The 13,269-nt window shown below is 35.6% G+C and overlaps 1 protein-coding gene across 17 annotated transcripts in view; it reads left to right on the forward strand.

Moving 5' to 3' along the window:
* Positions 1 to 13,269, forward strand: part of MEF2A (myocyte enhancer factor 2A) — a 166,395-nt gene that overhangs the window by 86,926 nt on the left and 66,200 nt on the right. For 16 of the 17 annotated variants that reach the window (XM_047766819.1, XM_047766817.1, XM_047766813.1 and 13 more), the window contains one exon: positions 2,554 to 2,757. In XM_047766819.1, coding sequence (XP_047622775.1) covers positions 2,554 to 2,757 — 204 coding nt within the window. Of the gene's footprint in view, positions 1 to 2,553; positions 2,758 to 9,043; positions 9,182 to 13,269 lie in introns of those variants that run through there. The other variant, XM_047766826.1, reaches the window with a different exon arrangement.

The following is a 13,269-nucleotide window of genomic DNA, read 5'->3' on the forward strand; positions in this document are numbered from 1 at the left end:
GATTTATGTTTCAGATATAATTACTCTGGCAGGTATGTGGCAAATAAGTATACTGTAGGGTGCAGTAAGTAAAGCAGGAAATCTAGTAAGATGATTATATAAATAATATACATGAGAAATTATGTATCTTTACCTAGAGTGGTAGTGGCATAGATAGAAGTAAATAGATTTGGGATATGTTTTGGAGGTGGAGCTAACTCAGTTTGCTGAAGGATTGGGTAGGGTAGATTATTGTGATAAGAAAGATCAAGGCTCACTCTTAGATATCATATGGTTGTATTTGAATGAGTGATGGTGCCATTTGCTGAAATGGAGAAGACTATGGAGATAGTGTATTTGTTGGTTTTAAAATCATGAAGCTGGATACAGTTACCTGGCAAGGACTGTGAGGGAAATGGAGAAGGGAGCCCACATCTAAAGCCCACAGACACTTCAGTATGTGGAGGTTGAGCAAAGGAAGAGGGTATCACTCTAAAGGCTGAAAGGAAGCAGCAGGAAGTAGGAGGAAAACCAGGACAGTGTCGTTACATAAACAACTGAAAATAAATGAAGAGTGAGACTATGGTCAGCTTTGTCAAATGCTGCTGAGATATATAGTAGGATATGAAAGAAAAACTGACCCTTAACTTTAATCACATAAATTGAAAGTCACCGATGATGATATTGACAGGTCTTAGTGGATTGTGGCGACTAGAAGTCTGCAGTAGGTTGAGAAGAGAACAAGTGGTGAGAATTGGGAGACAATAACTGTAGACATTTCTTTAAAACATTTTTGCTGTGAGAAATGGCGTAAAGAGGGTGACAAGACAGGTGGTAATTGGAGGGGCAGCATGGAGTCAAAGGAAGTCCTAAAGTATGTTTATAAAATCTTTGATTTGACAGGTAGGAAGGAAACCATGATGGGGGAAGAAAGTGAAGCATGTGGAAAGAATAGGAACAGAGATATCAGTAATAACAGCAGAGAAGGGGGAGTGTGTAAAAGTACAGATTAAGCCTTTGAACTGATAGATTTAGTGATGGGAAGTGATATAGATGCTGTTTATTTCTATTTTCTCAGTAGTTTGAGGCAGGTTACCAGTGGAGAGAGGATTTGAGAGAGAGGAGGTAGGAAGTAGCTGACTTGGAGAATGGGCTAATGAGACAAACAAGCCAAGTTAATACTGTCAAACAGTGTTAAGTGTTAGCTTGGATTTAATGTCATCACTTTTAGAAACACCTGGGGGGGGGTGTGCACTTATGTTCTCAGTAATTGTTAGCTCCTTGCATAAAGATCAAAGGATAAATGGGCGTGTGTGTGTGTGTCTGTGTGTGTGTGTGTATGGGGGGTGGGTGTCAGTACTTGGTTGGGGCTGTGCTAGGCAAGTATGTCAGTGAGAGAAGGACAAAAAAGTTGTGTTTTTGTGAGGGAGTGAAAAATAGTGATGGACTGTGGAATCTAAAGAGAAGAAAGGGCATGAGAATATGTAGATGGTAACAGTGGTGAAGTAAATCGATTGGAAGACTTGATGAAGGTTAAAGACTTTCTGGAGTGATAATACAAAATAGAGCTGGGTATGAGGCAGTCAGAATGGAATGTGTGAAATTGAGATTTTGAAGCTAATGTGATTAATCGATGATGGCAGAGTTAAGATATGACAATAGGTAGTGCTTGACATGGGGTGATGGCTTATCATTTGAAGGTTGGGAGACAAAGGAACTGAGAGACCAAGGTATTTGAGTTTTTTACACAGATGCTGAAGTCACCAGAGATAAGAGCAAGATAAGCAAGAGAAGCAGTTATGTGGTACTGACTGGTGCATGAGCAAGAGTAACCAGAGGGTCACTACAAGGAGCATTATTGGGTGGTATAAACTTCATGACTTGAGCTTCAAAATATCTGGAGTTTTTAGAGGAGAAAGGAAAATTGAGAGAATGGGGAGCAAAAAGGACTTATCTTCCAGGCCCTTGAGTATAGGAAAGGTAATAGTAAAAAACAAACAAATTAGTCTGTATATGAGAGGGCTTCAGAAGGTGACAGGTTTCAGTTGGAAAAAAAAAAAATTCCAGGAAGAATTTGAGGACATTGGGGTATTTGGTGATCTAGACTCTGAATATCAGTGGGTGCAATAGAAGGGCTTAGGAAGGAGAAGAAATATAAGTTAGACTAGTGGATGTACTTAGTTGTTCAAGGAGTAAAGTCTGAATGATGATGGATTATTTGAGGTGGGATTTGGGTTTTCTGGTGCCATTTTAAGCTGAATGATAAGGGGCCATTGGCCAGTTGTTTCCTTCTCTGGTTCTTTGCTCCCCAAAGTGGAGTGGCAGCCAAGGATGAAGAAAGCTGCCTCAGGAGGTTGCTTTATCAGAGCCCTTGGAGATGTAAGATATATGTAGGACTGGATTCCTTTGGCATATCAGAGAGGAAGAGACTTATGGAGAATGAAGCTAGGAACTTTTTTCATCTTTGAAATTAGACTTGGTATTAAAAGAAGACTCTTCTTCAGGTAACCTATATTCAAGTAGTACTATTAATGCTTTTAATAAAAAATACACTTTTTTTTTTGGATTGTCTAGGTCACTTTTACAAAGAGAAAGTTTGGACTAATGAAGAAAGCCTATGAACTTAGTGTGCTCTGTGACTGTGAAATAGCACTCATCATTTTCAACAGCTCTAACAAACTGTTTCAGTATGCCAGCACTGATATGGACAAAGTTCTTCTCAAGTATACAGAATATAATGAACCTCACGAGAGCAGAACCAACTCGGATATTGTTGAGGTAACACATATACCTAGTAATGCCTGAATTGCTGATGATAATTAAATCTTCATTTAGTTAACTTTAACTGTTAGATTGCTTTTTATATCCAAAATAGAAATCAGTTATAGATACATATTTTCTCTGAATTGTTTCTTAGAAGGATATAATTATTGTTGTAGGATGACTTATTTATGTTTTAAACATATCCTAATTAGGGATAAAATAATAAACTAGGTTGTTGTACTATGTACCTCAGCATAATCTAACATTTCGTCTATGATTACTTATTTTGTATCGGTTTTTAAATTAATATTATAAGAGACTATATCACTTTGGATAGTATGAAGTTAGAGTTTTAATGTCTTAATCATTTCATTATCTCAATGACTACCCACAAGTTTGAACTCTAATGAAATGGAAGAAAGTGATCTTAAACTAGAGCTTAGTTGTGGGGGTAGGGTGGTCTCATTTTTTAAAATCTGTTGCCTTTTGGTATCTCTCATGGTTCTACCAGCCTAATTAGTGAAAATAAAGCAAAGGAGTTTCTTAGGATGATTTCTGTCTATTTAGAAAGTGTTTTAAAACAAAACCTTCAAAAAGGAGAACCAATATACTTTCCCCTTTAATTCTTTTTGGTTACAGAAATCTTCTTATCAAAGATAACTTTCTGTGTATATTTCTAATAGTATTTTAAATTAGTTTCTTATTTACTTTTATCTCTTATTTATAGAGGTTTTGTTTTATTATTCGAAGTGGATTTTTTTTCTCCTTCAAAAAGCCTACTTTGACTTAATTTTGTAATATTAGAAAACTATTTCAGTAAATTAGAGATTTCCTTGGTTAAATAAATTACTGAAAGAAACCATGTGAAATGATGCAGAACTAACCATAAAAGAAGAAATGAAATCCCAGTTTAGATTTTATTTGAAAAAAAATTAGTATCGTAATTTCATAAGATAAAGATATTTTATTGTACAGGAATCTTAATTTATTTGCCTTTACAAATTAGTTTTGGAATGTTATAGTTTTGGAAATGCATTTAAAATTTTCTTATGTTTTTCTGCCTTAGCCATTGCTTTTTGGACAGTGATAGATTGTTACTGAAAAAAAAAAATTCCGCTACTTATATTTAAAAAAACCTTTTTTATTTAGCAATTAATCAGTTGTTTAAAATGAAAAGTAAAAGTATACTATAATTAGAACTACACCTCCTCTGTTGCTTGATTTATCCATTATATTATTTAAGTGGCCCACTGCCACGAACCTCCCCTGGAGAGTTTATGCAGCTTTTGATCTCGCCTTTGTTGATCACTTCAGTTAAACTCCATTGTTGCATCTTTCGCCAGCCTCCTTGATGTAGTTATGTTTTTATCAACTATAAATTATTTTATATAATTTAATTTTAGGGTATTTTTTTCACTTATGTGCAATATAAACTGTTCAGTGGACTCTTTCCCTGTTATATATCATAATGCATTTTGAATTATGATTGTGTAAATTAGGGGATCTTCATTTGGGTAAACTTCATAAGAGACTTCATTACTGGATTTCCTTGAAATAGAGAGTATCCCTGGTGTTTAGTTTAAAATGACATCTTACTTTAAAAACCTCTATGTCTTATCAAAAGCTCCACTGTCTTAAGTCAAACAAAGAAATAGAGTTGACTTTAATGTGTCAACAAATAGATATTCAAGCTAGTTTCATTATAAAAGGCAACCACCTCCTTAACCCTAACTACTCTGCTCTTTCATTGCAGCAGTTGTTGTTCTTGGCCCCCGGAAGTTGAGGGTGCTTCGCACAGCCTAAAGCTTACTTCCTTAGAGAATGTGAAGATAATAGTGTGATTTAATCCTCACAGAATTTTCAAACTACCTCAGTCTTCATCTCTGTTGTGGTCAGCAGTCAAAGTGTAAGAGAGTAAATCCCAAACATTTTTTAGCAGTATCCTATGTTATAGTTTGCCTCAGTATGAAGGAAAACTTTTGCAGTTCAGTTATCAATTGGCTTCTTGATGTTTTATTTTTTAATTGAATTTCTTAGATATAAGTGAACATGAATTTTACCAATAGCTCTCTATGAAGTTCTGAATTATATAAATACAATGGACAAAAGACATGTTGGATTATGAGAGATTTAATTTGTTGTGGTAGGATGAAATTGTAAGGCTTGATTTACCTTTTGTTACTGTCTTAACTGAGTTAATCTTTATGACAAGACAGAAGTTACCCTTGTAAGATATTCTTTCCTCCACATGTAAAGGTGATGGAACTACATCCTCACTAGTAGTGCATACATACCTGTGTTCTTTTTATTGGTTGTGATAATGGCTTTAGACTAATGCAGCTTCTGAGATTGTGGTGAATTAAACTAAGTTAACAGGATAACAGTAATGACAAATACTTATATAGAGCTTCCAACGGGCCTCTTCCTAAGTGCTTTACAAATATCTTATTTAAGGATATTTTTAGAACAGCATTTTAAGTATTTTTTTCCTTTTACATAGAGTTTCCTTGTAATAATTGGAAGCAAACTTTGACATCCACTAGTTCATTTGACAAAATATTTGAGGGTCTCCTGTGTGCAAAGTGATGTCAGATTTCTAATTCAAGCCACAAGACTGCTTTGTCTACTTACAGTTTTGTAAATCATTGAGATATACTTTTACCAACTGAAGATTTTCTATCTATAAACTTCCAACAAGTTGATGTGTGGTTCTGGACTCTTTGACTGTCTCATGAGGCTAAGTAGATCAGCAGTAAATGGAGGCATGAGCAGCCATAAATGATCTGCTTTAGAGTATTTCCTTATGCAGTATGATCAACAGTGAAACTAACTGAAAACTTCGTTAATAACTTTCAAAAGGCCTCTAACCTGAATTCACCTATTTCCTCTTGCATATATGTTAGTCTTTAAAATCAGCAGGATTTTACCTTGCCCCATATTATTAAAATACCCTTTGACAGAGTCTCGAGTATATTAAAATGGAGTCTTCTGTAGATGTATTTTTATTCTATTGTATCCTACACACAGGCCCTTTGGGTTGTACCATGATGAGGAGGAAGATGGGTGCCCTGACCTATTAACCACAACTGCATAGTCTACAGCGTAATGTTGCAGATATTTCATGCCTGTGGAATTAGATCTAGTGTAATTTCTGAGGGCAGTGTAAAATAAATGTAATATAGTAAAAGTAGAAGTCATTTGTATTTGAATATTGTGATGATAAACAGAGAAAAACATGATGCTCTCCTTTCTATTTTTTGTTTAAAGTTGAGGCTGTTTTTATTATTTTATTTTATTTTAGTCTTTTTAGGGCCACACCCATGGCACATGGAGGTTCCCAGGCTAGGGGTTGAATTGGAGCTATAGCTGCTGGCCTACGCCACAACCACAGCAACTCTAGATCCAAGCCACATCTGTGACCTACACCACAGCTCACTGCAATGCAGGATCCTTAACCCCCTGAGCGAAGCCAGGGGTCGAACCCACATCCTCATGGATGTTAGTTGGGTTCCCTAACTCCTGAGCCATGACGGGAACTCTTCCTTTCCGTTTTGACCACAGATGTGAGGAACACATCTACAGAGTGGTGCTCTGTCCTTGCTTTTCATTATTTCATATTATTCATATTTTAACACTAGTCTCTTAAAATTTTAATCAGTTTAACATTTTAATCATAGTTTTAATCAGTTTAACAGTTTGATCATAGATTTTTTTTGTTCATCAGTAGAAGTTATATATTTTGCATTCAGGTATTTTAAATTAAGGTCTTCAGTGTCTTGTATGTATATCTCCTATGCTGAGAAAGGTAAATACATAAGAATGGTACCTTACACATTGGTAGACTAGGAGATTATCATCGAGCTAAACTTTGTAAGAGACTTCATAACTGGATTTCTTTGAAATGGGGATTATCACTGCTGAGTTAATATAACATTTTATTTGAAAATGTTTGTACTGCTTTCAGGAATATGTTCCTTATAAAAATGAATTTGACTACTTTATTTCCTATAGTTCCATAGGAAACATGAAAGATAACATATTGTATCTTTTCATGTTGGTAAGCATTGCCACAAAGAAAGGCGGCCAATTTTTGTTTGGTCCTAAAAAAAGTAGTAATTTAATTGAAATGTATGAATAAAATGTTATAGCCCCCAAACTTTCTTTTTAGTAAATTAAGATTTAAAAACATGTTATGTGATTTTATATGAACATTAGATATATCTGAGAGTATTATAAACTAGAAATGAAAATCTCCAATCTGATTAGTTGCCATTTTTCATTCATGTGTGTGTATAAATTGAATTTATAAATAAAAGCCTAGAACCAGTAGAACAAATTTGCATCAAAATAAAAATTATGCTAAAGGCATGAAGTGAGGATGTTTGCAGCTGCTACACAACAAATACCTGAAATTACTTTTGTATCCACTCTTTTTCTTTCACTTTGCAGTAATATTTGAAACATTAAATATTTCTACTCATAACATATTTAAAAGAGCTATGACTTGATAGCATTGGAGAAAATTCAGTAAATGGCTTATGTGGTGATTCACATCAGTGTGCTGTCATTTAAGGGTATAAATACAAGAGGCATGGCCATTTCTCTCTCTTGTTAATATCTTGTGAAATGTTCCCAAATAGAGGAATTTTCTTCACCACAGGAATGCTACAGTACTTAAATTTTTTTTTTCACTTGCGCTATGTCATTTGATCTTCATATCTAAGGTAAGCTTTTTCAGAAGCAGATATTGAGACTAAGTTTAAATGACTTGCCCAGAGTTGTGTAGCAATTTAGTGGGAGAACTGGGATTAGAACCTGGGTCTTTGATGTAGCGCCTCCCTTTGCTCCTCCATTTATGGAACCCATTGGAGCCCTGGAGCACATTTCACCATACATAGACAAGATTTTATACATATATCAGTAATGTATACTATGTAGTAGACTTGAATAAATTTTCCTCAATAGTTAACAGAAAATTAGGTAATTGCAGTAAGAATAAAATATAGCATTTATCAAGTACTTAATATGACCCTGGGCTCTTCCAAGGGCTTTTATTTATATTATCTTACTATCTTATTGAGCTCTAATTGTCCCATTTCACTTTTGAGGAAATTGAGGCACAGTGGTAAACAAAGATAATTTGAATTCTAAAAGAAGAGAAAAAACCTGCTTTTTTGTAAGAAGAGAAAACCTGCTTTTTTGTTTGTTTTTTGTCTTTTTAGGGCCACACCCACAGCATATGGAGGTTCCCAGGCTAGGGGTCGAATCAGAGCTGTAGCTGCAGGCCTATGCCGCAGCCACAACTCAGAATCCGAGCTGCATCTTTAACCTACACCACAGCTCAGGGCAACACCAGATCCTTAACCCACTGAGCAAGGCCAGGGATCGAACCCACAACCTCATGGTTCCTAGTCGGATTCGTTAACCACTGAGCCACGACGGGAACTCCAAAACCTGCTTTTTTGAGTCTTAATAGTTCTTCCCTGTTTTCAGAGTACAAAGGAATTTGGAATAATATCTTAAAGAAAAAGGAGATAGGGAACCAAAGAAGATGCGTCTATCAATTATTAAATAAAAACAACTTGTAGTAACAAGTGATCATGCCAGGAGTATATTATTTAAAATCAGTGGTTCTCTAAATGTGCTGCCCTTACCAGCAGTATCAGTATCACCAGAGAACTTGTTAGAAATCTAAGTTCTTGGGCCTCACCTCAGATCTACTGAATCAGAAACTTTTGAGATGAGGCCTAAATGATCTTGTACTAACTTGAATTAACTTGTCCTAAATGTAGTGAGACTAAAAGCTTCAAGTTAATATGTAGTCTCCTGTCAGTAGTTAACTAGCTTTTAAAATATTTTTATCCCTAAGACTGTCCTTTGAAATAATTTCAACAGTGAGCAAGCACAAATTGTAACTTTTAAGACCTTCCAAAAAGTAATTCAAAATATTATGCTGATATTGATGTGAATTGTAAAGTAGGAAACACGTTTTTAATGGGTTACATTTTGATTAAATTCTATATGGTTTATAAGTGCTCTTTTGTGTGTATTTATAGGATCAGGTGGGGGATGTGTGGGGAGATGGACTCTGGTTCCTCAGTTGAGCAGGAAAGAAAGATAAATGACTTGTCTCCTGAGGTCATCTAGTTACAAAACTGGAGGTGTGATTATATTTAGGTTTTCTGACAGCATCACTGTGTCCTTTGAGCCTTTTTGAGCCAATCAGTTTTTTCTCTCCATGTTACAGATGAGGAACGGAACAGACAGGGAGTGTTTAAGAGGCTTGCCTAATGTTTTACAGGGCTACAGTGGAGCGGCAGGGAAGGGAAAAAATAATGAGACATCTGAAGACAAGACAAAGCTTCCCTCCACCTCCAGTCCCCTGCCCTGCTCTTTTATTCCTAACAGAGCCTGAAGCAGCAGGATGGTGATTCACAGGGTGAGGCACGCAATCCTCATGGCCCCCCTCCTCCTCCCACATGTCCTGCACCATCACCTCACACAGCAATCACCGTAGCTCTTGCAATTTCAGTTGTACTATTTTCATTTGCTATGTATTTGAATATTATTATTTATCATACACTTACTGATTTTCATTTATGTGCTTTTTATAAGGAACTATGCATTTCTGCGTGTAATTCTTATTTCTTGAGGTCAGGCTTTTCTCCATCAGTGGTTGATGCTTTTGGTATGTAAACAGGGGTTCATGTGTGAAAAGGGTGAGATATATACATATATATATGTATGTATATGTATATATCTCATCTCTGTAATGCACTTCTGGCGACTATTGACAAATACCTTTGTTTGCTTTTTGTGTCCCTCTGTGTCATGGATTGAGTGTTTTAGTACTTACAATCAGGTAGATTGTTGTTTTCTCTTGGGAAGTTCTTTGATATAATATAAACAAACTTTTGACCAGTGAGGAAAGGAAGGTGCAGAGGATTGTGAGGGTGGTCAGAGAAAATGTCCTCTAGAGGTGACCCCATCACCTGAGTCCTTTTAAGGATAGTATTGGAGAGAGGACAGGGCTTAGAAAAAAGATGTTGTAGGTCAGGGAGTACAGTTTATGTAGAGAGTAGGAAATGAGATATAACATAGTTATTTTACTGATTAAAATCAGCTAAATACAGCTGTAGTGTAGTGTGAAGAGTGGAAATAGCTAAGACCTAGGAAGTAAACCAGATCCCAGAGATGTTCAGTGCCCTTGACATTCTCCTAAAAGTTTGGGTACATGCTGAAAGAGCCTAACAGAATACCTGCCTGGGTTTTACTGACTCTCTTGCACTTCCCAAGCTATAAATTCTCTTAGAACTACATTTTAATTTTTTTTGGAAAGAGTTTGAAGAGAAGTGAGGAGGAAAGGGTAAACGTATTTGAAGGAAATGCATTATTTCTTTGTTGTCTAATTAATTGCACTGATATTTATCATACTGGGTGAGAGACATTATGCTACACACTGGGAATATGGTGGTAACTGCCCATATTCCTTCTGTTTTCCTAACAAGATTATGTGTGCTATTTTATTATCTTACCTCAAAAGTCCCTTCATTGGATACACTTCAGTATTGATTTAAGTCATTTAGAATCCCAAGATTTTGATGTTTACCACCAGATTAACCATTCAGCCTATAAATATACTATCACTAGAGATAGAAGCTAATTTAGAGCTAAAGGTATAGGGTGCTTACCATATTTAATGATGTTATGGGTATGCCTGGAAAATGAGGTATAGCTGTAGTCTGAGTGGTATTATGATTGCTCTATAGGTTGCTAATACAGACATATAGTTTTTTTTTTTTTTAATTTGGCTACTCAAAGACATAATCTGAAATTAAGGAGATAACTACGTAGTTTTAAAAAAATTTTTGAAGTTATTTTTGCAACTTGGTCCTGAGAGGAATTCATTTTGGGGATCTAAAGTCTAAAGAAAGAGAGATCTTCTTGGCTAGATAGTCATAACTGTCCTTTTCAGTTGACAATTTGCAGTCAGTGCTGTACCTGTAAACAATTCTGAATACATTCTAATTATCTAGGGTTTTTGTTTTATAGGTTGATTCAAAACTTTTAACATATGCTTTAATCCTTGTGTATCCTAAGGCTATTCTATAAAGAATGTTACTGTATGTGAGGGTACATTATTCAGATAATATTTCTCGTAATTTTTATTTTAGTTCATTAACAGTAAAACAGAAGAAGTTAAACTTTTAATACTTTTTTTTTAATGTTACTGATTTTTAGAACTTAGTAAACTAGATGCTTGAGTCTTTACAAAAGTATGAAAGTTTGATTATTCATATTGGAATTTACCTCTTGTAATTCAATGGAGAATATTTTTCTGTCATACCTTGGTTCTATAGAAATTTTCTTTTCATATAACTGTTAGTTATTTTGGTAATTCCTGGGATTGCATTGTTATTTCTAGAGTCTGTCTTGAAAACATCAAAAATGTTTATGTTCTGCAAAAAGAACTTAGAAATAAATATCAACTAGTATTTGTACAGGAATTTTTTTTAAGTTTTATTGAAGTATAGTTAATGTACAATGTTGTGATAATGCTGTACAATGAAGTGATTCAGTTATACACACATCCATTCTTTTTAGTTTCTTTTCCCATATAGATTATCACAGAATATTGGGTAGAGCTCCCTGTGCTTACAGCAGGTCCTTGTTGGCTAGTCATTCCATATACCACAGTGTGCATACGCCAATGCCAATCCCCAGTCCACCCTCACCCCCTGTGCCATGTGACCCATTTGGTAACCATAAGGTTGTCCTCAAAGTGCATGATACTGTTTCTATTATGCAAATGAGTTCATTTGTATCCTTTTTTAGCTTCCACATATGTGATATATGATGTTTGTCTTTCACTGTCTAATTAACTTCACCTAGTATGATAATCTATAGGTCCATCCATGTTGCTGCAGATGGCATTATTTCATTCTTTATTATGGCTGAATAATATTCCATTGTATGTATGTACCACATCTTTATCCATTCCTCTGTCAGTAGACTTTTAGGTTGCTTGCATGACCTGGCTTTTGTAAATACTGCTGCAGTAAACATTAGGTGCATGTATGTGTCTTTTTGAATTTTGGTTTTCTCCAGATAGATGCCCAGGATTGGGGTTGCTGGGATATATGGTAGTTCTATTTTTAGTTTTTTTGTGGAAACTCCATACTGTTTTCTATAGCGGTTGTACCGATTTACCTTTCCACAAACAGTGTAAGAGAGTTCCATTTTCTCTGTACCCTCTCCAGCATTTATAGTTTGTAGACTTTCTGATGATGGCCCTTCTGGCTGGTGTAAGGTGGTACCTCATGGTAGTTTTGATTTGCATCTTTCTAGTAATTAGTGGTGTTCAGCATCTTTTCATGTGTGTTTTAGCTATCTGTATGTCTTCTTTGGAGAACTGTCTGTTTAGATCTTCTGCCCCTTTTTTGATGGGGTTGTTTGATTTTTTGGTATTGAACTGCAGGATATGTTTATGTAATTTGGAGATTAATTACTTGTCAGTCACTTCATTTGCAGATATTTTCTCTCATTTGGGGATTGTCTTTATTTTGTTTATGGTTTCTTTCGCTGTGCAAAGGTTTTATGTTTAATTAGGTCCCATTTATTTATTTTTGTTTTTATTTTCATTAGTCTAGGAAGTAGATCAGAAAAGATATTGCTGCTGTTTGTGTCAGAGAGCATTCTGCCTATTTTCCTCTTAGAGTTCTGTGGTATTCAGCCTTATATTTAGGTCTCTAATTGATTTTTTTTCTTTTTATGGCCACATCTGTGGCTAATGGAAGTTTCCAGGCCAGGGGTCGAATTGAAGCAGCAGCTACAGGCCTACACTATAGCCACAGCAACAGCTGGATCTGAGCTGCATCTGTGACCCATGCCACAGCTTGCAGCAACACTGGATCCTTAACCCACTGAGTGAGGCCTTGGATCAAACCTGAATTCTCACAGACACTGCTGTATCAGGTTCTTAACCTGCTGAATCACAGCTGAAACATTTAATCCATTTTGAGTTTATTTTTATGAATGGTGTTAGTGAGTGTTCTAATTTCATTCTTTTACATGTAGCTGTCCAGTTTTTCCAGCACCACTTATGGAAGAGGCTTTCTTTTCTCTACTGTATATTCTTGTCTCCTTTATCATGGATTAGTTGACCATAGGTTCTTGGGTTATTTCTGTGCTTTCTATCCTGTTCCATCGATCTCTAGTTCTGTTTTTATGACATAACCATACTGTTTTGATGACTGTAACTTTGTAGTATAGCCTGAAGCCAGGGAGCCTGATTCCTCCAGCTCCATTTTTTTTTTCTTAAGATTGCTTTGGCTGTTTGGGGTCTTTGGTGTTTCCACCAAATTTGTTTTTACAAGTCTAAAAGTTTTTTTATCCCAGTTCTGTGAAAAATGTCATTGGTAATTTGATAGAGATTGCATTGAATCAGTAGATTGCCTTGGTATAGTGTAGTCATTTTGACAGTGTTGATTCTTCCAGTCCAAGTACATGGTATATCTTTCCATCTGT

The sequence above is a fragment of the Phacochoerus africanus genome, chromosome 2 (assembly GCF_016906955.1).
Source record: "Phacochoerus africanus isolate WHEZ1 chromosome 2, ROS_Pafr_v1, whole genome shotgun sequence".
NCBI lineage: Eukaryota > Metazoa > Chordata > Mammalia > Artiodactyla > Suidae > Phacochoerus > Phacochoerus africanus.